Consider the following 26,955-nt stretch of genomic DNA (forward strand, 5'->3'; position numbering starts at 1 on the left):
TCGGGGAACTCAGGGACTCGGCCCTACCCTCACTTTCTCCCACGGGAATTGATGAGTTGAGCAAATACATGGATTCCTCAGTAAGCGCTCAATCTCAGGTTTCTTAAAAAGGATACAAAGTGCCTAACGCGTGGGGAGAAATTGGTGGTGGATGGCAGCACAGTTCAGAAGCACATTTTGTTTATATTAAAACCTCATTTAAGTATCCGTGCGAGGAAAAGCTGCTAACGGGGCAGGTTTAACATGACTAATACTCCAACAGCCTCAGAACATTCCATTTCCCTCAACCCAAGAGATACAATCTCAAAAACATTTTAAAATCACTAATATAGTAAGATGCTACTAATAAGGCACAAATTCTAACAAGAAGACACAAGCAGGATACTGAATGTCTGCTGAGGAACTCAGCTGCAAATCTGATCAGTTATATGATGACAGGTTGCAAAACCAGCACTCCACTGCACCATCTCCCCCATTAAGTCCCCGTTTATGATGTTACAAACTGCACCGTTTTTCACCGATTAGTTCATCTTGAAGACTTTGTACTTGTGATGCTCATAAATGCACTGGCCTTGCCGCCTACACAAACCTGAAAGTTTGACTTTCTTAGGAGAACTTGTCACCTAAAACTCATGGTGGTTTGCAGAACAGCATCTACTTTGGTCGGTTCAACATGGGGATCACCGGTATATTTGTGAGCAATTGGACTGACAGCCCCTTGCCCACCAAAGCCAGGAAACCCCACCCACCCCGCTGGACTATCTGAACTAGGATGAGCCTGACTAGAGTGTGCAGCCCAGAGCTGCTTGCTCTTTACCCCCAGAGCCAAAGCTCCCCAGGACTTGAAGAGATTTTAGGGAAGAAAATCATAGGTGTATCAGGAGAGGTCTGTGCAGAGAAAATCTCCCAGGTCTTAGGCATTAAAGGGTCTTATTCCAAGAAATCAGGCAGAGATATCTGTGCCTTCTCCCCCCACTCATTCCCAGTGACTACTCTCTTCCAAGCTGTTCTAGAAGTGCAAGTGCTAGAAAACGTTAGAATGTAAGTGTTTAACCAAGATAACAACCAGCAGTCTGTCCTCGGGTCTCAAGAGAGGTGACACTATTTAAACTGTACAAGAAACTGTCATTATCCCCAAGCTCACAGGAGGCATATGAGTGGGCATATCAACCATGACAGTGGGATGGGAATTTAAAGTGGCAATTCCATAGCACATACAAAGTGTTGGAAGTGAGCATCGTGCTTGAGAATGGGAAGGTGGTATTTACAACTCTCTGTGTGGATAATTTTGTTTCTATGACTGTGTGTTTTCAGGAGAAAAAGTTTTTATTTGCAAAAAAATTAAAAAAAAACACAGTGTTTCTAAAGCAATATTTGAAGAAATCCAAATATTTGCAGAGGTCCCACCAATGATCCATTGAAATGAAGTGAAAAGTTTGTGGTTTAATTTTTGCATATTAAACATTTGAGCATATTTTACATTTGTGCTGGTACATGTGGTATATTCTGTCTGATTTTTCTGGACCCTGTGACTAAGGCTTTCATTTTTCCATTTTTAACAAAGACTTGGGTAAAAGACACTATTTCCTTTCCACTTAACTCCACTACACAGAAGAAAGCACAGTATGAACACAGAGAGCAACAGAGCCCTGGTGTCAGGGCTGGGAAATCAGCAGCGAAGGCTAAGGACATGCGGTCATCTAGGTAGAACAGCAGCTATTCAGTCACAGAGATTGTTTCCAGGTTGGAACATGGGCCTCAAACCTGTGTGGGTTTTTTTTTTAATCATTTTTAAAAATTCTTCTTTTAAAGAGAATCCAGAAATATGGGTATTTGTAGGAAAGCTCCAGATTTTTAAGAAATGGCAAATGTTTTAGGTTTTGTTTTTAGTTTTTTCTTTCGGTGTATGCTAAGAAACATTGTCCTAAGGCAAGACGGCAGCTGAGTTTTCTACTTCATGACCCCTCATGGGGAGGTCCTTTCAGCCACCAATCAGTGCTTTATAAACAATCACTAATTAAAACTAACAACCGTTGGCACTCAAAGACTGCGGCCATCAGCCAGTGATGGGTCAGGTTTACTACCAATGCCCACCATGTAACCAGCGTTCACCTCTCCCTCCATGGGCAAGGTTCCTGCAGTCTGTGCCTGCTCAACAGAACAAGTCTACTCCGACTATAGTGAGCCCAGCTCTGTGGCTTCAGCCCCCTCGGTGGTCCACACTGTGGCCACCACAGCCTTCCACTTGCACCCTCTCTATACTTTGGCCCTGTTGCTTTTCTCTAATGTCCCTCGGATGCTACCACCAGCGAGTGTGCCTTTCACCTCTTCCCACTCTCTCCATTTCCAATTCTGAAGCCTTCACCACCTCTCACTGGATCATGGCTCTCTGGGACTCCTTCATGCATATGCTCATTCCAGAGAGCAGATGGTGCACTGTACCCAGGTAAAGATCTCTTTTTCTGAAAGCAGGTTCACTGTCTGTGTTCTTGGTTAGGAGAAGTTTTTTTATCATCATCCTAGGTATGCTTTTTCTTTATATTTGTACTGTTCTCCCACCACCACCCCATAGTCTCTGATTGGTAAGTTGGTGTCTCTGCCAAATTTGGACATGTTTCACCTTTATTTCTTCAACTACTTTTCTGTCCTCTTTTTCCTCTCTCCTGTCCTTTTGGAAATCTAATTTTATGCATTTCAGTGGTTGATATTTCTTGTAGATTGCTGAGGGCTTTTTAAAAAATTCTTTTTCAATATCTTCCTCCTCTCAGTTCCTCATTTCTATGGTTCTATTCTGTCTTCGAGTTTACTAATTTCTTAATTCCACGTTCTACAATCCGATGTTTGCATGTCAGCTCATATACATCTCAGTTCTAGAATCTCAGTTTGGCTCGATTATAATTTTAATTTGATTTCTGAAATTACCCATCTGGAAACTCAGGTTCATTTTTTTCCTCTAAGACTTTCAATATTTATCATTTTGTTTACAAGTCCTTATATTCTTGAATTTCAACATTTGAGTCATCTTGTAATTTCTTTTCCTGATTTCTTTTCATACTCAGTGCTGACAAAATATTTTCTAAAAGCACCAGGAAGTAAATACTTGAGGTTTTTGTGGGGCCTGTAGTGTCTACTGAAACCATTCATTTATGTCACTGCAGTAAAAACTAGACATCAATATGGAAATGAATGGGAAAGGCTGAATTCTAAAGAAACAGGAATATATACAGGAAGACATGAGAGTCCCACAGGCTGTGGTTGGTCCACCCTTTGCTCTATGTTATATGTTTTCTATTCTAGACGTATCTATTGTTTACTTTTATTGTCATGTTGGGCACTGCAACTGCAGGGTGTTCAGTATGTTGGACACCTGGGAAGGATTCTGAATTATGTTATCTAAATTTAAATGGTGGTTGATTTTTGTTCTAGAAGTACTTAAATAACTTGCAGAAGAGCTGAGCTCTGTCAGGCCATGTTTGGAGGGAAGGTCTAGTTTGGTTTGCCCATAGTCTTCAGGCATGATCCTTGCTATAGGACAGAGACTGACTAACATTTTCTAAAAAAGACCTAGGCCAAAGAAAAGATTAGGTTTTGTGGGAAACATATGATCTCAGTCATATATCATTTTTTTCAACCTTTAAAAACAATTTTAAAATAGTCTTGTTTCTATGACAGACACAGGCTGAAAGTGAAATGATAGAAATCAATGTGCCATGAAAATGGAGCCTAAAAACAAGCAGGAGTAGCTACTCTCACACCCGACAAAGCAAACCTCAAGCCAAAATTAATCAGAAGATAAAATGAAGGTCACTTCATACTGGTAAAGGGAATAATCCAACAAGAAGACATAATGATAGTAAATATTTATGCCCCAAACATGGGTGCACCTAATTACACTACTTGAATTAAAACTCAGATAGACCCAATACAATAATACTGGATGATTTTACCACACTTCTCTCAACAGTAGATAGGTCAAAAAGATACTAAAACTCACTAAATACTCTTCAGATAAAAAAAATTATTATAAATCAAATGGACTTAATTGACATCTATAGAATATTTCATCCAACAGTCACATGCACTTTCTTCCCAGTTGCTCATGGAATCTTCTCCAAAATAGATTCTATTATAGGCCACAGAACAACTCCTTGCAAATACAAAAAAAAATAGATCTATTGCCCTGTAACTTATCATAATGGAATAAAATTAAAAATCAACACCAAAACTTCAGACTATATAAAACATGAAGACTGAACAAAATACACTTTTGAATGATGAATGTATGACAAAAGAAATCAAAGGATAAATTTAGAAATGAGAATTAGTGATACAACTTGACAGAATCTCTGTAACAGTATGAAGGCATTTTTAAGAGGAAAGTTTATAGCTCTGGATGCTATAGAAGAAAATCAGAAAGATCCCAAATTAAAAACAAAACAAAATTAAAAAGCTAATAATGTATCTCATAAACACTCCAAAACCAGTAGGAGAAAGGAAATAACTAAGATCAGAGCCAATATCAATTATATACAGAATTTAAATACATATATATATATATATATATATATATATATATATATATATATAAATGATCAATGGAACAAAGAATCGGTTCTTTGAAAAGATAAACAAGACTGAGAAACTCCTAGCAAAATAAACAAAATAAAAAGAAAAAAAAATAAAAATTTAAAGATGAAAAAAGAGAAATTACCACAGAAATCACATGAAACCAGAAACTCATCAGGAATTGTTTTGAGAAATCTCTACTCTAATAAATTAGGAAACGTAAAAGAAATGGACATGTTTCTAGACACACATTACCTGCCAAAACTGAACCAAGAGAACACAGATAACGTAAACAGACCAACAACTAGTAATGAGCTAGGAACAGAAATAAAAACCTTGCCAACAACGAAGAGCCAAGAACCAGATGGATCCTCAGCTGAATCCTACCAGCCTTTTTAAAGAAGAACTAATGCCAATGATCCTCAAAGTATTCCCTGAAATAGAAAGGGATGGAACACTTCCAAATTCATTCTATGAAGCTGGTATCACACTCATACCCAAATCAGATAAGAACGGATCAATAAAAATACAGACCAATCTCCCTGATGTGCTTAGTTAGATGCCAAATTCTTAATAAAATATTAGCAAATTGTATTTGACAACAGACTAAGAAGATTGCATCATGAACCAAGTTGGTTTAGTCCCAGGATTGTAAGAATGGTTTAGCATACACAAGTCAATAAATGCAATTCATACATAAACAGAATTCAGGACAAAAATCATTTAGTTATCTCAATACATGTGGAGAAGACCTTTGACAGAATTCTGCACCCATTCATGATTTAAAAAAAAAGTAAAAACCACTGATGAAACTAGGGATAGAAGGAGTCTACTTCAGCATCATAAAGGCTTTATATGACAAACCCAAAGCCAATATCATAGTGAAGGAGAAAAAACTGAAATCATATCCTTCAAAATCCAGAATAAGACAAGGACGCCTGTTCTCACCACTCCTATTTGATACAGCACTTGAAATTCTAGCCAGAACAATTAGGCAAAAGAAGGAATCACAAGTGTTACACGTAGGAAAAGAAGAAGTTAAATTATCTTGGCTGATGACATGATCCTATAAGTAGAATGCCCAAAAATCTCCACAAGAAGATGTCTAGAGCTCATAAAAAAATTCAATAAAGTGGCACTTTACAAAATCCACATACAAAAATCAATAATGAATCTATTGAGAAAAAAATCAGGAAAACAATCACCACACTTCTCTCAATAGTAGATAGGTCAAAAAGATACTAAAACTCACTAAATACTCTTCAGATTAAAAAAAAAACTTTATTATAAATCAAATGGACTTAATTGACATCTATAGAATATTTCATCCAACAGTCACATGCACTTTCTTCCCAGTTGCTCATGGAATCTTCTCCAAAATAGATTCTATTATAGGCCACAGAACAACTCCTTGCAAATACAAAAAAAAAAAAAAATAGATCTAATGCTCTGTAATTTATCATAATGGAATGAAATTAAAAATCAACATCAAGGGGCTGGGGATGTGGCTCAAGCGGTAGCGCGCTCGCCTGGCATGCGTGAGGCCCGGGTTCGATCCTCAACACCACATACAGACAAAGATGTTGTGTCTGCCAAATACTAAAAAATAAATATTAAAATTCTCTCTCTCTCTCTCTCTCTCTCCTTCTTTCTCACTCTCTCTCATTCTTTCTAAAAAAAAAAATCAACATCAAAACTAAAAACTAACATATACGAGTTCATAATAACCTAAAATAAAAAAAAAAGAAACTAGGAATAAATCGAGCTGAAGAGATGAAAGACCTCTACAATGTAAACTATAAAATATTGAAGAAAGAAATTAAAGACCTATGTTCATGGATAGGCAGAATGAATAATGTTAAAATGACTATACTACCAAAAGCAAAATACAGACATATTCAATGCAATCCCCATCAAAATATCAATGACATTATTCACAGAAATAGAAAAAAACAGTCCTAAAAATCATCTGGAAGAATAAAAGACCCAGAATAGTCAAAGCAATTCTAAGCCAAAATATCAATGCAAAACACCATATTTTAAATTGTACTACAGAGCCATAGTAACAAAACTGCATGGTACTGGCATAAAAATAGACACAAAGATCAATGGAATAGAATAGAAGACACAGAGACAAACCTACACATCTACAGTCATCTAATCCTTGTCACAGGTGCCTGATCTCATACACTAGAGAAGAGACAGTCTTCTTAAAAAATAGTTCTGGAAAACTGATCATCCATGCACAGACGATGAAACTAAACCCTTGTCTCCCACCCTGTACAAAAGTTAACTCAAAATGGATCAAAGGCCTCAGAAATAGACCAGAAAATATCCAACTCCTAGAAGAAAATGTAGGTCAACTCCAGAATATAGCCACAGGCAAGAACTTTCTCAACAGGACCCCTAGAGCTCAGGAAACAATGCATATAGTTAATAAATGGAATGGCATCAAATTAAAAAGTTTCTGCTCAGTAAAGCAAACAATTATGAATGTGAAGAGAGAATGTACAGAATGGGAGAAAATCCTGCTCATATTCTTCTGACAGAGTATTAATATCTAGAATGTATAAAGAACTCAAAAAACTTAACACTCAAAACCCCAAATAACCCAAGTAGTAAATGGGTGAAATAATCAAACAAGTACTTTTCAAAGAAGGAATACAAATGGCCAACAAATACATGAAAAAATATTCGACATCATTAGGGAATTAGGGAAATGTAAATTAAAACTACACTGAGATTTCATCTCACCCCAGTAAGAATGGCAGCCATCAAGTATATAAGTGATAATAAATACTGGAAAGAATGTGGAGAATCAGGAAAACAATCACCACACTTCTATCAATAGTAGATAGGTCAGAAAGATACAACAACTCACTAAAGACTCTTCAGATTAAAAAAAAAAACTTTATTATAAATCAAATGGACTTAATTGACATCTATAGAATGTTTCCCATTGGTGGGACTGTAAATTAGTACAACCACTATGGAAATCAGTATGGAGGTTCCTTAGAAAGACTAGACATGAAACCACCATAAAACCCACCTCCACCCGCTCCTGGGTATTTGTCCTAGAGAATGAAAGTCGTCATACACCAGTGACACATGCCTACCCACATTTATAGCAGCACGGTTCACAACAGCCATGTTATGGAACCAGGCTATGTGTCTGTGGGCGGATGATGGGTGAAGAAAATGTGGTCTGTGTTCACAATGGAGTTTTATTCAGCCTTAAAGAAGAACGAAATTATGCTATTTGCAGGGGAAATGGATGGAACCTGAGAATGTTATGTTAAGCAAAATAAGCCAAACTCAGAAAGTCAAGGGTTGTATGTTTTCTATCCTATGTGGAAGGTAGAGAGGAAAAGGGGGAAGAAAGGTGGGGAGGGGGGTCTCATGAAAACAGAAGGGAGATCATTAGAGCAAAGGAAAAGGATGAGGGGGAGGGGGAAAGGGGAAATGTTGGGGAATGGTATTGGCCAAATCACATAGTTAAGTTGTGTGAGTCTATGAATATGCAGCCAAGAAGTCTCATGGCTACATACGATTATAACACACTTATACACAAAACGCAGGAAAAACAAAAAAGTATTCTTGCCCATGAGTTGTCCAAAGACAGGCCACAGGCAGACAGGGCTGGCGGGGCATGGTTTGCTGACTCTTGCTCCAAGGCATGCTTCTGACTCCTAAGCTCTCATCCTTTTTGAATCCCAAGTGAATGCTCACAGCCTTCGGTATCTTCACTTGGGCCTCTGCACACCCTCTCTGCTGGGACTCACAGAGCCTGGCCCTGCATGCACATGGCCCTCGTCTGAGCAAGGAGGGCCTAGCCATTCCCACTCGGCCCTCTCCTTCCTAATACCCACTCCACCCATTCCAGCCACCTCATGACCCCTTGCCCCTTGCCTCTGCCTCCTTAGCTCAGTGCACCTGTCCCCACCCATGGCTGACACATCTCCCCAGGCATGGAATGAGTTCATGTGACCTTCACCTCACATTTCTATTCTCTGAAGGAGTTCAGCTCGGCACCACATGGAACCCAATGTCTGAAAACTTCTGCCTCATATATTCTGTCCAGCTTTAAATGTGTTCATAGTGGGAGCCATTCTACCCTGGCCTGAAGCACATCCTCTGGTGTGTCCTGATATCTAGTCTTAGGGCAGCTCTGTAGGAATAAGGTCATCCTGGACCAAATCACACAGTGGCTGCGTGTAGTGCTCTCGTTCACTGTGTAACAATCAAATGTCCTCTTCATCAGTACTTGAAAACATTTTTCTGTGCTATAGGCACGGAGAATAGTCACAAATGAGAAGTGTCCCAGCCCTAAGGGAATTAGATCTAGTAGGAGTGGGGCAGTAGTATCGGAGAGACCGAGAACAAGCCAACAAGTAAATAAGCCAGAGAATTACGGGTCGTGGGTACATGCAATGAAGGTGATCAGCAAGCTGACACAGGAAGAGTAAGAGCAGCATTAATTAAGCTCTGGAAAGGTCATTCTGGCCCTAAGGAGCCAATGGAAGTCTGGTGATCATAATTTGTTCTCCAAGCCAGGACCTCATTGGGAGGGATGGAGATGCTATCCATAATTATACCCGTCATAAATGGAGCTCATGTGTGCTTACCCTGAAGAAAAACAAAACGAGAAACGAATACAGACAGTTTGAAAGGTCCTGGAGGGGCCTGGATGAGAAATCATGTTGACCTCATGTGAGGGACAGTGGACTTGAGGTGGAATTCTTGACTTAGATGATATCAGGGATCCCACCTGAAAGGAGAGGGTGGAGAGGACGTGAAGAGCTGGGGGCAGGGGCGGCAGTGGCGGGGGGGGGGGGGGGGGGGGCCTGGCCTCAGCAACTGAACTGGAAGCTGTTCCATCACGAGGGAGCAAGAGCAGACTGTGGGTGTGCGCAGGGGCCAGGTGATGTCTGCAGGTTCCAGTGACATTTAAGTTGGAATAAAAAGCAGCATTTGTGGCTGGGGCTATGGCTCAGTGGTAGAGCACTTGCCTAGCATGCGTGAGGCACTGGGTTTGATTCTTACCACCATGTACAACGGTCTTTCAACAACTAAATATATATATATATTTAAAAGCAGCACTTGATTTACAAAGACTGAGAACTCAAGTAATATTCGAAGCTGGGGACAATATGTCTCCTTTAAAAGATCTTAAAAGGTCTGTATCTGGGAGGAGCAGTGGAGCTCTTGTGATACCTTGCCATGTGTCTAACAAATTATGTTCTTTTTTTATGTCTTGCATTAACATTACTTGTACATGTATTTTGTGCCTTCTAGAAAACTACACAGCCCTTGCCAGCAAGACGTTTGTACATTTTTAACAACGTGTGTGGTAGATGCTCAATAAAATATTTTACAGCAACTTAGTCATTCTCTGATGCCAAAGAACCAGCACTTTTCAGGAATGAAGCCTTGGAGTAGCAGCAGAGGTCAGCGTGTAAGGACCTGTAATACCCGTCTTCACCAGGTGGGGCCCTCGTTCTACACACTGCAGGGGAAGGTGTGTTCACCCGGGGATACACTCAACAGTGTAACCAGGACTCTCTTCTTTTATACGATTGTAGCCAGAGGACAAGTTGGCAATATGCTACTCTGAGCAAAACTATCCAAGTTGAGTTCGGCTCACTGGTTCATTGTCACCTTCCTCATACATTCTCTTGTCAGCTCTGGTTTTGTCAACCATCATGGATATGGTGTCTGTATCATTAGTTCCAGTCTCTCCATCTGTACCACCGGCGTGGCCAAGGGTGCTGGGGGAGGAACAACCAAGTCTCATACATTCAGTTCACGGCAGGTTTTGGGAAATGTACCGGGCATGTTGCTCTCTCGGCTATTTAGAAAATTACGTTTCCTGGGGCTATACAAAATCCCAAATCACTTTATGCAGAGGGAGATGGCTCTGCATTAGAATGTTGGGGAGTAAATGAGCTCAGGCAGGTGAATCAGAACCACTTAAACACTGACTCTGCTCCCTTGAAAAGAGTCCAGTGTTTAATTCAGACATCTGTAAAAACATGCCTGCAGTGTAAAGTTGTCAAAATGCATATGCGATCAAGATTAAGAGTGCAGCCTCACTGAAAACCACACTTAGGAAAATTGTCCACGGAGTTTACGTGTCTAAATGGTTCTCAGCAGAAGACTCCTGGGTGTGCACACACACATAGGAATCTCAGGCAGATAAGCTTTCAGAAATCTTCAGGTTTTCTAGCCAGAGAGCTTCCATGTTCTTAAAAGCAAGCTGCAAACGAGAAAGCACACTGGGGAAGATGTGGTGGTGTACAGCGGAGCGGCACAGACGCTGGTGCCTCGTGGTGGGATATCACCCCATCACAACCCCGTGCCCCAATCACCCTGTCAACCCAAGGGAAGCCTCCCGACTGTCGGGAACCAAAATATGAGTGAATGATCAAACTCAGATGCTTTTAAACCTATTCAATAAGCCCAGCATTCCCACAAGAGCAGCAATGGTGTATTCTCCACGAGAGAAAAGAGAGGAAAGCAAAAGGGCGATCACGGACAGGCCAGCACGCTGGGAAGATCCAGGAGCCAGCAAACCCCGCTCGATGCCATTGTTAGGTGATGGTGTCGTGATTACAGTGATGGCTCCATTTTCGTTTGAATTCTCCCAGAAGCCGAGCTGGAGTAAAACACGAGGGCAAATTGTACATTTGGGAAATGATCTAAGAAAACACCAGGTGAGGATGGAAAAGTGAGACACGGAACAGAAGGAGGCCAATTGGGTGCTCTGGCAAGAAGTGCCCACCACGGGCAACTGGAGAGTCTCAGCCTCCACGATGAGGATGACTGAGGTCCTCAGCCAGGAGCTTGTGGCATGTAGATGGGAGTGACCAGAAGAAAGTCGAGACCCCGGGCGTCTGCTGTGGGCATCTCCAGCAGCCCTATGACCAGCCATTCACGCACTCACTCGTGTGCTGCTCAACACTTAGGTGACATCTCTAAATGCTTCACGTAATAAGTTTCTCATTTTCACCGCCTTGCTTTGTACCATACGCTCGTGAGTAGGACACTCTGATGGTTGCCCACTGTGTTACACCTAGGTACGTCACATTACATGGCAAATGGATTCAGGTGATAGATCTATGGCTGAGGACTTCAATATAGGGAGAGCATCCCAGATTACCTGGATGTGCCCAGGGAAATCACATGGGCCCTCAGAAGCAGAAGAGGAATCAACCAGAGAGCTGCCACAGAGCAGAGAGGGGCAGGGAAGAGCCAACCCTGAGGGAAGGGTCGGCACAGCCTCTGGAAGCCCAGACTGGCCCTCGGCTCAGAGCCAGGGAGGAAATGGAGACCTCAGTCCTCAACCTGCAGGGAAATGGATTCTCCACTTGGAGGTGCCTGAGGATTCCAGTCTTGTACCTTGATTTTAGCCCAGTGAGACCCCACCCCTGTGACCATTGAGACCTATTGAGACCCTGTGACCATTGTGTCAATTTGTTAGGGCAACAAGAGAAAACCAGTTCCAACAGATTTCCACAACAGTTACCACTCTAAATGTGCATCCTGGCTGTCCAGAAGGTCTTCAGCTTAAGCACTGAAGACCGCCTCCTGGGTTTGGTAGATGGGGAACTGTGAGCAGTTGGCAGGTGCCACAGACACGGAAGGTGGTAGGTTGACCTGTGTACTCCACCGTGGCCATGCCCGGCCTGGACTCCCTGCGGCCTTGGCTTTGCTTATTATTTTTAACCTACAGTTGTTAAAAATAACAACTGCTTGGTCTGCTATTGTTTATTGGAGTCAGAAAGACTCACTTCCATATGTCTTTGGAATGGCAGATTCCGTGGTTTCCATATACAAATCACTACCTGACTGGTCGGTTTTTAGAAAATGGGTGATCTGGGTTCCAAATAACTGGGAATAAAAGGCAAATACTGCATGATGTCACCAACATATGCCAGCTAAGGAAGCCAAACTCATATTCTATAACTCACCAGCTCAGAAGACAGGGTTGAAATCAGCTTTTCCCATTTTTGAGCTAAATCTTTGTATTTTATTTGCATTTCTACATAGAAAATCAGCATGCTGAGAAAAACCATTTCTACCACCTATTCACTCAATGTTGGCAGTCCTAACTGTGGCGGGACCCTCAACAGGAACACACTGATTCCTAAGACTACTAAGGGCTACTATTCTAGAAACATGTCTACACTTAAAAAAAAAAAAATCCTATTTGTTAGTCAGGCTCAAGGAAGTAGCTGTCAAAGAAATTAACAAGGAGCACCTGAAACTTTGCACATAAAATACCTGGCTCATTTGGTAGCTACTTAAATATTCAATTAAACAGGTGAGACATCTTCCAGCTGTCATTAACTGGAATCTGCAAAGACTTGGCCTCAATTCTAGGGCTAAACTCACACTCCAAAGACATAAAGACCTGTATTCTCCTGGCATTGAAACCTTACTGTGGGGCTGAGCATTTTAGCCCCTCTTCCCAAAGTGGGTGCGTTTTTACCCTGAGCTCAGATGATCCAGGGGTACAGAAAGGCAGTGTGCTAGCTTGCCATGGGGTCAGAACAAGTGGTGAAATGAGAGAACAGGTCTGGGTTCCATTCCAGCTCCTCGTCAGGTGTGATTCTTGGAACAACTCTGAACCTCCCTTCATTGCTCTATAAGTGCAGGTTGAAGGGAATCTTCTCCTGCATCAACATGTAAAGCATTTAGTATGTTAGATGGGTCCGATGAGTCAAGCTTTAAGGTTCCCCAGAATGTGCTACCAAGAACTCAGAAAGCATTTGGGGGATTCAGGAAGCATGTTTTCCCCTGGAGTGAGCTGAGGCCCTGTGAGTGGTCAACAGTAGTTATTTACTATTCCCTGGCTAGGGAACTGGACAGCAGGCTACTGTGGGGTGGGGGGACACAAAGCTCACAGCCCTACACAGAAAGACAGACACAGCACCATCATGCTCATGTGGGGAATCTAAAGAAGTGGCACTCAGAGAAGCAGAGAGCAGAATGGGGGTTACTGGGGTGGAGAGGAGGGCATGAAGAGATGCTGGACAAGAACATGACATTTCAGTTAGAAAGGAGGACGAAGGTCCCAGAGATCTGTTACACAGCTAAGAACCGGGCATTGCACCTAAAACCTGCTAAGAGTGATTTCAAGGGCTCTCACCACAAAAGAAAAAAAAAATGACACGTGAGCCAATCCAGTTGCTAAATAGCTCAAGTGGACCACTCCACAGCACACACGGACATTAGAACATCACGACGCACACCATAAATATTTTGTCTGTCCATTTTAAAGAGAGGTTTATAAAAAGGGCCAGTGTCTTAGAGAGATGGCAGATGTGCTGCCAAGAAGGGTCTGGGAAACACATGCAGAATCACAAACAACCTGAGGATCACAAGGGAGGCAGGTACACAGGGATGGCGCTGTGGATAGAAGCAGAGCGCCTCAGCGGGGAGGTGCTTCAAGGCCAGAGGGGCAAATGACAAAGGCAGGCCATCTGGCTTCATCAGATCACCTCTAAAAGGGCACGTGGGCGACTTCTGGTATGGAGAGCTGGATGAAAGCAAAGTCTGAAATAAGTTGGAAATGCTAAAACACGGAAGATCAGGATGCAAACCTTGCAGATGCCAATTGCTTTCTCATATGTTTAAGATTACAAAGGAGTCTCCATGCAGAAGTTTTTTCTCGGAAGCCTGTAAAACCCAGAGACGGAACCAAGTCATGAGTGTATAACAAACACGCACACTGGTTCCTCCCTCAGCCCACACCTGCCAATCAAAGACCTGCTTGTCCCAGTTCAGGGCTAAATGCCAAGGTGACACTCAGGGAGCCCAGGACATAGCCCCTGCCTTCCAGGAAAGCAGCTTTATCTTAAATAATATATACACACAAATTTTAAAACACATATCAATAAACTAATAAAGTTAAGGATGTGTAATTGAATCAAAGGTACCAATACACGTCAGAATCAACTATACAGTTTTAAGGATATTTTTGTTTGCCAGTTTTTATTTTTGCTTTTAATAGCAATGTCTCAGACTCTCGAAGACCAGAACAGCAATAACAAAGTATGACAGACCAGGTGGCTTAAAAGAAGAAATGTCCTTTCTCACAGTCCTGGAGGCTGGAAGGCTCAGGTCAAGGATCTGCAGGGCTGGTTTCTTCTCAGGCCTCTGTTCTTCTGGATGCTGTCCTCTCCCTGTGCCCTCACCTGGACCTCTGAGCGTGTCTATGTCCTCCTCTCTGCTTGTAAGTTCACCTTGTTCATATTGGACTAAGTCCCACCCACACAGTCTCATTTTATCTTAGTCACCTCTTTCAAGACTCTGTTTCTAGGTGGGCATGGTGGCCCACACTTGTAATCCCAGCTGCTGGAAAGGCTGAGGCAGGAGGTTTGTGAGTTCAAACCAGCCTCAATAGCACAGTGAGGCCTTGAGCAACTTAGCGAGACTCTGTCTGTAAATAAAATATAAAAAGGGCTGGGGATGTGGCTCAGTGGGAAAGCACCCCTGGGTTTAAAAAAAAAAAAAAAAAAGACCCTGTGTCCAGATCCAATCACATTGCAGGTACAGGGAGGGAGGACTTCAACCATGGGGTCACTGGGAGCACATTTCAGCCCATAACAACTTGGTGATCCAGTGTGAGGCTCAGACATCAAATGCTTTGCCAGCCAAGTTTTAAAATCAGTGTTCTCAGCTCTCACCCTCTAATCTGCTGTCTAGGCAATGGGTCAGGAATGGATTCGCTCCGCAGTCCACTTCCATACACTTTATCCAATTAGTCGGAGGGGAGTTGGGGAGAGGTACTTTTGGTAAGCTCCTAGGTGGCCTTTGAAGGGTGCCGTAAGAAGGATTAACTTCTCAGAGCACAGGCTGATGATCGCAGATCGCCCATTATCAGCAGGGATCTGCGAGGTCCCTTGTGACTGGAAGCAATGTCTTACTTCTGCAAAGGACCAAGCCCCAAAGACCCTGAAACAGCCCCGTGCCTCTCTGGCTCATGGAAACAGGCACGGGCAGATAAATAATCCCCTTTGCCTTTGTGTCTGCATGGCAGGCACTGGTGGCCCCTGTCCCTGGCTATTGACACTAGACAGCAGAGGCAAGCCATAGATGAGCAGGGAAGTCTTGCAGCCCGTGAGGAAGAGTCAGCTTTAGCAAGCCGCTCGCCAAACTCTTCTCTGCAATTCTCCAAGTTTACATCTCTCCCCAGAGTATCAGTAGGCATGCTTTGATCATGGAAAAAAGGGAACGGGTTCTGACTAACTTCAGCAGAAATAGATCACTCAAAGGATACGAGAGAGCTCCAGGGATGGATGGACGGATAATCAGGCTTAAATATATAAAGAGGGGAATCAGGGTGGATCTGGAGTCTAGCCCTGGGAGCTCTCTTTTCAGTCAGTCTAACCAGGACATCAGCAGGGAAACGAATCAACTCCAGCGTTTCCATCCCACTCCTTCCCCATCGTGCACCTGCGGGCTCCACACTCAGGCTCCCCAGGGAGAGTCCATTGGCCAGCCTTGGCCAAATCTGCACCTGGTGACCAGAGAAGGGTGCCTTGATTCAGCATTCCTCCAAGACTGCCCACCAGCCAGGAGGACCAACCCCCAGAGGATAAGGGTATGCTGGCCACCTCAGGCTGGTGGCAACAAGCCAACATGCACCCCCACACCCTGTGCTCACCTACAGACACGCACAGATAAATGAGGTTTATCCCACGCCACGAAGGAAGACAAGAGGCTGGGCTGTCTTGTGCCCATTTTCCTTAGGGCCATAGTGGGGTTTACGTGCATCACAGGCAAGGAGTTTTCTCCAATTCCCTCACTCCCCCTGCCTGCCTCCTCCTACCCCTGCACAGAGGAAACTGCAGGCGCCCTCTTGGCCCCCCCTCACCCATTCCCATTTCCTGGCCCCATCCCCCACTGGAATGGTATTTAGATCTCCAAGGAACAGAGCAGGGAGGACAAGTCCTCCTGGCTGAGGCATCCGTCACAGAAATGAAGAGCAGCTATGACAAATTGAAATGTCAGCATTATTAGTGGTTTTGCTCGAAGCTGTTTGATACTGACTTAATGATAAAACAAGAAATGGAACAGATTGGCCCTGGAAAGGGGTCTGATGACTGGGGATAATGGGCTAAAATTAATGCAAGGACGAGGAAGAACAAGCATTAGGCCAAGAGTCCTCAATGTGATGGGGTTGGTGTCCCCCCTGCCCCCTGCCACCCCAGCCCCGGGAATTGTTGAACTGCCTGGGGAGACTCACACAAGGAGAGGGTCTTCAACACCCAGGTGCACTGCAGGGCTCAGCAGCACAGACGAGGGAAGGTGGCTCATCCCTTTGCTCATTCATGGCTCACAATGAAGTCGAGGAAATTATAACCTGAAACTAGTTGGCTGGGTTCTTGATCCACCCCTTTGTGCTCTTTAATTAACGTTCTAGCAAAATCAGGGGGCACCGAGATCATAAGGAAGAGTGCAGAATGCCGGCCTGGGTGAGGATGGGCTTCTTTTTAGACATATTTTGCACATTTGTGAATATCTGATTTGAGTGGGGCAGCTGTCTTTGGAGGTTATCTGGTGGACTGAGTTTCTGCAGTTCCTACAAGTTAGAAAGGCAACCACTTTGAGACAAAACCCATTTGCTTACAGAACACCACAAACATGGGTTCATGAAATGAATTTCAGCAAGGAAACAGACAACAGTTTTTTTTTTGTTGCGTGCGTGCGTGCGCACACACACACACACACACACAAACATACATGGGACATATTTGGAGTCAGGGACATTATCCATGGAAGTCTCAGGCCTGGGTCCTGAGGTTCCTCTCTCTAAGTCCCTACCAAACCTGGATTTCTGCTGTGGATCTTTTGGATGTAAATGGGAGCGGTTGTGGTTCATGCTTCCAGAGGGAGTATTTTGAAGACAGCTATCCAAGAAAGCAAGTCACTAGGCTTTTGTCAAGAAAATGAATTCTTTGGGGACAATTAAACCATTACTGGCTGGAGACAAGCTCCAAGGCTGTAGAAAACGTCTCCCTCCCTCCCTCCCTGTCTCAAGTCCCAGAAATTACTTTCTGAGGGGATCCAAAGTAAGCTGGGATTAATTTGTTCTTCTACGGTAGATTGATAGGTTCCGTCATTAGGCTGGGGACACAAAAAAGCTAATGTTATTGGTGTTTCAACCCCTGGTCTGAGCCATGTAGACTTCAGGAGCTTTCTCCCCGGGGAATGGGGGAAGGAGTGAACTGCCATCTTCTAAAGGAAGGAGTCAATTTTAAAGTGATGAATACGTATCTTCCACCTTTGTTTTATGTAAAATATATTAATGTGCATTCATCCACTTGTCCATTTTCTAATCGAAGGCATTATCTTTGGGTGTTTCTCTGCAGAGAGGAATTCCTCATTGACCTTCCCATATGACCCTCAGGGACATTCACACTCCGGCAGGTTCTGCCAACTGTGGCCCACAGCCAGGTTTTCTTGTTTTGTGGTATGTTTGTTTGTTTGTTTTGTCTTGTATTTGTTTTTGTTTTGATACCAGGGATTGAACCCAGGGGCTTGAACCACTGAGCCACCTCCCCAGCCCTTTTTATTCATTTTGAGACGAGTTCTCGCCAAATTTCTTTGGGCCTTACTATGTGGCTCAGGACCCCTTAAGTTGCTGAGGCTGGCCCTGAACTTGTGATCCTCCTGCCTCAGCCTTGTGAGCCACTGGGATCACAAGTGTGTGCCACCATGTCGGGCCCATATCCTCTTCTTATAAATAAAGTGTTTGGGGACCCAGCCTTGATCATTTCATCTAGGACTATATTCAGGTTCAAGAGCAGTGTTGATTAGATTCGATAGAAACCCCGTGGCTTGAGTACCATCAGAATTCAGCTCTTTTTTGGGGGGGCGGGGGGGGGGCTCGCCATCTATTGTATCACTCTGGCTTTGCTTAAAGTGGAGTGAGAATGCCAAGACCCACCTGGGAGATCCTGACTGCACCTTCTCTCCAGGTTGGATTCCCCTCCTATCTCAGCCCCCTCACCCACGGCTAACTAAACTAATTTTTTGAGGCTTGCTTTCATAGACTGTTCCCCAAGCATTTAACTTGATTTTCACAGAAATAGCTCTTTTTCTTACTGCACTCATTTTTCACCAGTTTACATAATATTCCACTAAATAATGTAATTACAAAAACAAGAACAGCTGACAGGAGCAGCTCTGGGAACCCAGACAACAGACTCTTGGCAAGCAGATGTCGCAGCGGGTGCAGGGAAAGGTGAGCGGTACAGAAAGGCGCACTGCAGGGGGTTGTGGCCCTGGGCCAAGGGGCTTCAGGAAGGGACCTGGGCAGGATGTGTTCATCTGGTGGGTTTGATAAGCGGAGGTCAACAAAGTCAACTTGGTCCAGGAGCCACGCCTGGTTCCGGTATTTGCCAGTCTCACAGATGCATTATTTTGTCATGATTATTTGACTAAAGCATGCCTTTTCTGTCATCCTGCAAGGTTCTGGAGAACAAGAACTAGGGAGGGTTGATGGTATCATTGTATCTCCACTACCTAGCACAGTGATTGACATTTGGTTAATGCTCAGGAAAAAAAAAAAAAAGTCCCTTGAATAAATAACTAAATGGAGGCGGGTATCTTACTGTGAGCCATCCTGAAAATATCATCAAGAAATCATGAATTTTGCGAAATCTGACCAAAGAGGAAAGGGAAGGGGAGGGCTATACTTCCTTCTTTGCTATCCTAAGAGCCACTGAGGAGTGTGCCTGGACCATGGGGTCAGGGGTGCTGAGAGGCAGGGATTCTGATAGCAAATCTCTTGGCATGCTTGGAATTGAGCTATCTGATACCCAGATGAAGGCCATGGGTTCAAGCCAAGATGATCATTAGCAATTTGCATTTTGCAATCCGTATCGCTCCTGTATCTAGCAGAAATGAGAAACTTGCTTCTAACTGGCAAATTAAATATTGATAACGCAGATCTGCTGTACAGCATCTTTCACAAGGCTAGAACCACGATTTCCATGTTTCTAAACCTTCGGTCATTTGCATTCTGCTGTCGCCATCTTTGTCCTAACTGAGGGGAATCTATAACATCATGTAGCTAATATTTATCTTTAAAACAACTCGTTTTTAACCTAAGTAAATATGTTTGCCAGGAAAACTGTATTGCCACTGCAAATGGGAAACCAATATGCGTAGTCACAAATAGAGGTCAACAGAAAAAAATAAATAAACCTATTGAAAACTAATAACTATTAAAAAACCCTTTCCTATACCAGGAATTGTTCTTAGATCTCTCAGACATGAATTGCTTTGGTCTTCATTTGCATGCACACACACAGACACAGGCACACGGGCACAAGTGAACACACACACCTTGTGAAGTCGGTGTGATTCTTACCCCCATTATTTACATGAGGAGTTTGAGGTGCAGAAGATGTAAGTAACTCGGGCACAGCCACCAAGTTGCTAAATTCACAAAGTCCAGATTTTATCTCAGCGGGCTGAGCACCGCCCCTAATTCTTAACTGCGATATTTTGCAAACAATGTTTTTAAAATCTGGCTGGATTCTTTGCCTGCCCCAGGCTCCAAGCCTGAGGCACAGTCCCCTTCTGCTAAAAGAAAGCTTAGAAAGTGAGAGAGTCTTGTTACAGCTACTTTAGTTTAAACCGAGAGTTTCTCATTGACATAAAAAGGATTGAGAGAGAATTGAAAAGGGAATAACTTTCTAAAAGACTGCGTTCACTCCCGGGAAGCCGAGAGTCTCATGCAGGGCAAGTGTCTTCTACTCTGGGAAATACTGAGCTAGGAGTTGACTGCAGCACACATATTCTCCAGTATGTTTTGCTCATCTCAGTCTTAGAGAGCCCAGGGAACGTTGTGGGGGTAGGTACTCCATTAGCAAGGCTCCTTTTCCCTAACAGTAGTTGGCTCTGGGCAGCTGGCTGTACCTGTGCCCCTTCCCTGGACAGATCCATTGGACCACAGTGAACAAGCAACTGAGGTTGAGCCACTCAGACTCCGTTTCCAGAAATCCCTAGCCATGATCCATTGGTAGTTCATCCCCATTCTTGTAAGAAGGGATGCAGCATGAATTATAGGGCCCAGAAGTTATCGGGTATATTAAAAGTTAGAAATTTTCTCAAGAGAAAATTCCAGGATGGAACCACAAAGAGAAACCAACAAAGGGGAGGGGCCTATGTGAGTTTTGATAGCTTTCCAGTTCATTCTAAGCTCTGTTCTTAGGAGACCCCAGTGGATGTTTTTATCTGCTAGGGCTACCCCAAAGGAGTCCTCATCATTCACACTCAAAACAAGCTTAGCTGGGAGAGAGGGGCTTTTCTTCTGAGTCCATCCCAAAGTGCCAACTAGAGAGCCTGCCCTTTGAATGGCCCTTCAATTCTGGGAGTAGGGCGGCCACAGATATGCCCTGAGTGTGTCCCTAGGCCTGGCACTCCCAGGAGGACGAAGAATGAGACAGTCTCTGGGACCGCACCCTGTTAACAACAGCCAACCTCACGGGGACTGGGAGACACACAAGTTTTTCAAGTTCTTCCCTTAAATCATTTCATCTGGTCAGCAATCTAGGAGGAAACTGTTCCCCTCTTACAATCAAGAAAACTAAAGCAGAAGACACTAAGGGGCACACAGACAGAGCTTTGGACCTAAGTCGGTAATCTGTCCTCTCCACCCCTGGCCCTGCATCCTTCCATGACCGCTCTGACTTCATTGGCCATGCTGCTGATCAGGATTTGAATCCACAGAACAGACTCTTGTGTACCTGGGAGCCACACCTCAGCCCCAAGGAAGAGTGTTCCAAACAAATCTATCAATCTGTTTATTAGTCCAAAAGCCAAAGACCACTTGGAAACCAACCTTCTACGGATTCTAAGAAGAGTAGGGATCTGCATCCCCACCCTGTGCCCACAGAACCTTTCCAATTGGTAGACTGGTGGAGAGGTAAAGGGGTACGGAGGTCATCTCAATGGTGTCTTGGTTTCTTTGTCTCTCTGTTGGTTCCAGGGGCTGGGAAGGCAGAGGTTGAGAGTGGGCTCATGACAACCAGTAAACTAGGATTACCAGCCTTCTGGATCTTGACCTTGGGGCTCGCTGGTAAATGTGTGGTCTCAAGAGAACTCAATGCACAGGTGGTCTGGTGGGCTCTCATGGGCCATCTTTTCCCCGAGACACGGGCAGCAAGTTGAAATGCAGACTCAGAAGGAGGCTACCTCTATTCTGAATTTAGCAAATTTGGGATGGGGAAATGAACGGGTTTCCCCTACTGTGGCTTGCTCATTAGCAACATGAGTAATATGGGTATTTTTCTAAGAAAGGTGAGTCATCTGTTACGAGTCACTAGCTGGTACCCTCCTCCATGGGGGGGGGTCTGCCCTAGGGAAACAAGACAGAGTGTCTGTGGCTGGGCTGGGTACTGGGGAAAGTGACTGCTGCTTGCTGAGATACTCAATGCTCAGGGGCAAAGACTTTATCAGGATGGTCCAAAAAATAAGGAGAAAGTGGAAAAGGAGACAGGAGGAGAGGATGGAAGATGTGATCCATGAGCAGACAGGGTGCCAGAGAAAGCATCTACCTGGGCCGGGCATGGTGCCACACACCTGTAATCCCAGAGGCTTAAGAGGCTGAGGCAGGAGGACCATGAGTTCAAAGCCAGCCTTACCAACTTAGCAACTCAGTGAGACCCTGTCCCTAAATAAAATACCAAAAAGGGCTGGGGATGTGGCTCAGTGGTTAAGAGCCTCTGGGTTCAATCTCTAGTATCAAAAAAACAAAACAGAAAAAGCATCTACCTGAATTTCACCAGCCAGTCTCAGGCACTTGGTTAGGAATGTGTGTGCGGTCTCTACAGCCCTGTGTGTGGGATAAAAGAGTAATGAAGGAACTGGATGGGAGGCAATGCCCCAAGTAACACCAAGGACCCACGCAGCTTCTGTTGTGGCCCATTCTATCGACTAACTACACCAAAACCCACTCTCCTCTCTTCCTTCTCCTTAAAGAAATCCTGGATTTGTTCCGGTGACTGTAGTATCTACTCCTGCAGATAAGCCATGACTGGTGTAGCCAATCACTGGAATCCCAGGGCCTTCTGCCAGTGATTGATGTAGACTGGCCAGTGAGATCTAAGCAGGCATATGCAGAGAAGGCTTCTGGAAATCACTTTCCTGAAATAAGATGCAAGGCCTGTGAGAAGGAAGCTCTCGGGCCCTTGCCTTCTGAGGAGGATGTTGCCCATGAGGAAGTGAGGGGCGCCATCTTGGATGGAGCAAAGGCCAGGAGAAGCACCCATCTCCAGACCACTGCCTAGGACCCAAGCCCACAGAATCAGCCAGAGCCTGAGAGGTGGGCAAATCTTCCATCTTTTAAATACCTCAGTTAGCATTTCTTTAACTTTCATGCAACAGCATCTTAACAACAACAACAACAACAACAAAAAGACACTAATTTTCAAAAGGGTTTCTTTCTCATGGCGTGTTCTACCACCAACAATGTTCCATCAACAACAAAACCTGGAAAGAACTGTACATGCTATCTGTCGCTCTGTGTTTCACCTTTGCACATGAGAGACTCCGAGAAGTCTCATGATTATGAAAAAAAAAAATTTTTACTTGAACTTTGTATTTCTTAAAATTTAGAATTTCTCATAGACATCTTCATATCTTACACTTCAACGAGTCCATTTTGGAAAAATTAACTTAGGATTTGTAAGAACAAAACAGGAGAGCAGATAAAGCAATTACTGGGTGTACTGACCCCGACATGGTGTGATATGTCCCCAAACAGAAAGAGGGGCTTCCTCGTTCTGTGTTATCCGCGTGGTTCAAGAGGCCAAGGAATAGGGGTGGAGTTCGCACATACCCCTTGGTATCCCCGAACTCTGGCAACGTAACAGGGCGTACCCGGGAAGCCTCTGAACTTGACAACATGGCCACACCACAGTCTCTTGGTCCTATCTAGCCAACATAGAAGGACATTCCAGTTGCTGAATTTAAAACACATATTAAGTGAGGCTGGAAGACAGAAAAGCTTAAATGATATTGGTCTATTTCCCTTTCCTCCTCTTTCCTTTTGAGAATAATAATAAAAAAAAGGGGGGGGGGGAGAGAGATTGAGTAAAGTGCCCGACACGGAGTGACCAGGATTAGAATTTCAGTTTTAAGCTTCTTTCAGGAGCCGTAATAAAACAAATGTCCCCCACAAAACATCACTTTAGTGAAAGAGGTTTTTCTCTTGAGCTGGTGGAAAGGCTAAGCACACAAAAGAGAGGGGAGGGAGGGAGAAAGAAAAAGAAAGAGAACAAAAAAGGAGGAGATGGAAGAGCGTGTCCACAGAGCAGAGAGGGTCATCAAGAGGACCCACCACCAGCGCGTCACAGCAGTGGGGCTCCTAGGGCCCTGGACGCCGAGTCAAATGGGAAGAGAAACGTCACTGCATTCCCGCTGGTGCCATCTAAATTTTGTACCACATAAATGCATGCTCCATCAATTCCAAGGTGTCATCCATCAATTCAAAACATAAATTAGTTTAAAATGCAAAATGAAGACAGTAGTATCAACCAACAGATCGGCAGTGTGGTGTGGGAGACGGGCGTCGGAGGGGGCTGTTGGAGCCACACTCTGAACTCAGCCGGATTACCCACTGCATCAAAGCATTGCTTGGGTCCACTCCCTAGAGAAGGCAGGGTTCCCTTCATTCCCCCTCCTCAACCACACCCAGTGGGCAAATCCTCATCCATGAGGAACAGTCAGCCTCTCAGCCCCCAAACAGCACTATATCAGCAAATCTGCCTCCCTAATTTGCAATAGAGCTTTCAATATTCACTCAGTTCTGAGAAATGGAATCGGGATTCCCGGAGACAAAAGCATCCATTCCTCTATCTAGCGCTGACCTAGTTCTGGCCACCGTCCCCTTCCAAACAGGAAGAGAAATGCGAAGTTGCAATACATTATTTACTAGGATGAAGCAGGCAGTCAGACTTGCAGGGGAAACGCAATCGAAGCTCAGGAAAGCTTAAAACATCTCGAAGGCCATTTCATGGAGTCGCAACCGATGTTGGCCCAGGTTCTTGGTAGTGAAGTGGGTGGAGATGAAAGGTTAATGGGGGACATGCTGGGACATCACATAAACACGTATGCATAAAAGGAAAAGAAAGCTCAACCCACTAGCTCGGCTTCACACCACTGGATTCTGCTGTTTGTTTTACATAAGGACTTTACCAACCCGATGCCAATAGCAAATGTAAAATGGAAATCGTGCAACAAATCACCACCTGAGACTACTGCTGAGCCCATGCTCTTAGAAGTGAAAAGATGGTGCATTAAAGGCATTAGACTGATTATTCTTATTGGACTCCTTGGAGCACCATAGTCCCCGACCCCAGACCTAAGTGCTGTGATTTTTCAACACACTAGATTCCTCTGTTCTCATAACAGTTTGGGAACATGACTCTAGGTCACATCATCCAGCAAAAACTGCACACTTCCAATCCAGGCATTAAAAATAGGTCAATCAAGACTTCAGATATCCCACCAGGAACATGAAGCACATGAAAAGAAAATAAATGGGGGGGGGGGGGNCTCCCTCTGGAAGCATGAACCACAACCGCTCCCATTTACATCCAAAAGATCCACAGCAGAAATCCAGGTTTGGTAGGGACTTAGAGAGATGGCAGATGTGCTGCCAAGAAGGGTCTGGGAAGCACATGCAGAATCACAAACAACCTGCGGATCACAAGGGAGGCAGGTACACAGGGATGGCGCTGTGTCAAGGAATCTCAGTTGATTCTTAAAATATCAGACTCAAGCACAGAAAGATGCCCCACAGACACCATGGGAACAGAACATGCCGCCAAGCTTCATTTATAATAAACCACTTTCTACACACCTGGGGAACCCTCTGCACCCCTCGTACACCTGAGAACCGAGCTTCATATTTATGTAAGGAAATAGACTTTGAGGCTTAGAATTCCAGCTCCCTTTCCCATATACACAAGTGACACCAGGATCAAAAGTTCTACGGATGACTCAAATTCTCTTGGAAAGTGCCCTTGACATATCAGTTCAGGACTCAGGCTGGTGTTTGCATAAGGAACCCGGCAAGATGTCCTTTTGACCTCTGTTATGACTTAGACCTTATGCTGTGCACCAAAGGAGGACAATGATGTCCAACGGATTCCAGAAGAGAAGTATTTATTGCTGATTCTAAATCAAAAAATCCATATCTACTATAATGGCACTTCAACAGAAGATCTACTGTATTCACCAGCTCAATCAATACTAAATTAGCTGGGATAAATATTTTCAACTCGACCAGTCTTAAGATGTAGCCTGTTATTTAGAACCGCGTCTCAGCAGAGACAAGGCGAGGTTGGCTACCACAGAGAAAGGAGAACCCAGAAGCGTCCGTCTCACAATTGCACCTACCCGGAGCTGCTCTCGTTCACAATTCATCTGTTGCCTTGAAACCTGCAAAGAAAAAGGAAAAAGAGAGATAAGTCAGAAAGCTCGGCATCAAGAGCAGCCTAGAAGAAAACAGAAAGTGACTTCTGGGTCACTGGAGACCCAGAATTAACTCATTATGCCATTTTTCTGCAAGTCTACACCACCTGAGCTTCACTTGGAGTTTCAACCCTGGCATCCAGAAACACAGCTAGGATGAGGGAAGAGTCATGAAGCGGATAAGGGAGAGGCTCAGGAGAGGGCATGGGAGTCAGTGTCCACGCAGGGTGAGGGCTCGCTTTGCTGGACAGTGCTCCGTCCCCATAGAGCAGGCAGACAGCCCCTGTGAGGGCCGCCTGCTGTTGGCTGTGACTCAGTGATGGCAGCCTCAGTGTCTCCTCCAATGTCAAGGGCTATAGGTTGCATTTTAGGGCTCAGTTCTAATCAGATGGTTGAGTAGGATTCTGAGGTCTGTGCTCATGCCAGAGAAGGAAACCCCGGGTTTGTTGTACCTACCATGACACACCCCATGCACTTATTTCACCTGCCCGAGCAAAATGTTTTCCTCAGCATCCAAGGATGCTTCGCTAGAGTGACCGTAGGATTCATTAGCCAAACAGGGGATATTGAATGGGTTTAGAGGGTGGGAAGGGAGGGCCGGAAAGCAAGGCTCATAGGCCAACCAGGATGTAGGTCACCCAACCAAGGTTGGAACCCAGGGGCTCCTCTTTATCCCAGCAAGTAGCTGAAATAAAATTTAGGTCTGTATTCACAATTTGTTCTGTATCTTTCTGGTTTTTTTTTAACCAATTAAAAAGAATTCTTGATTCTCAGCCCTTGATAGTATACTAGAAGTTTTTGAGACTTTTACTAAAGGATAAGAAGGTTTAGGAACTAACTTTTGATGTATATTTTATGTATTTTTTACTGAAAGTTTCTTGTTACTTTTTC

The 26,955-nt window shown here is 44.1% G+C and overlaps 1 protein-coding gene across 25 annotated transcripts in view; it reads right to left on the bottom strand.

Annotated features, from left to right (window-relative positions):
• Rbfox1 (RNA binding fox-1 homolog 1) overlaps window positions 1-26,955 on the bottom strand; it is a 1,613,147-nt gene that overhangs the window by 517,891 nt on the left and 1,068,301 nt on the right. For all 25 annotated transcript variants that reach the window (XM_048790118.1, XM_015490752.2, XM_048790117.1 and 22 more), the window contains one exon: window positions 25,990-26,031. In XM_048790118.1, coding sequence (XP_048646075.1) covers window positions 25,990-26,016 — 27 coding nt within the window. In that variant the 5' untranslated portion in view covers window positions 26,017-26,031. The remainder of the gene's footprint in view (window positions 1-25,989; window positions 26,032-26,955) is intronic.

Source organism: Marmota marmota, unplaced genomic scaffold (assembly GCF_001458135.2).
Source record: "Marmota marmota marmota unplaced genomic scaffold, marMar, whole genome shotgun sequence".
NCBI lineage: Eukaryota > Metazoa > Chordata > Mammalia > Rodentia > Sciuridae > Marmota > Marmota marmota.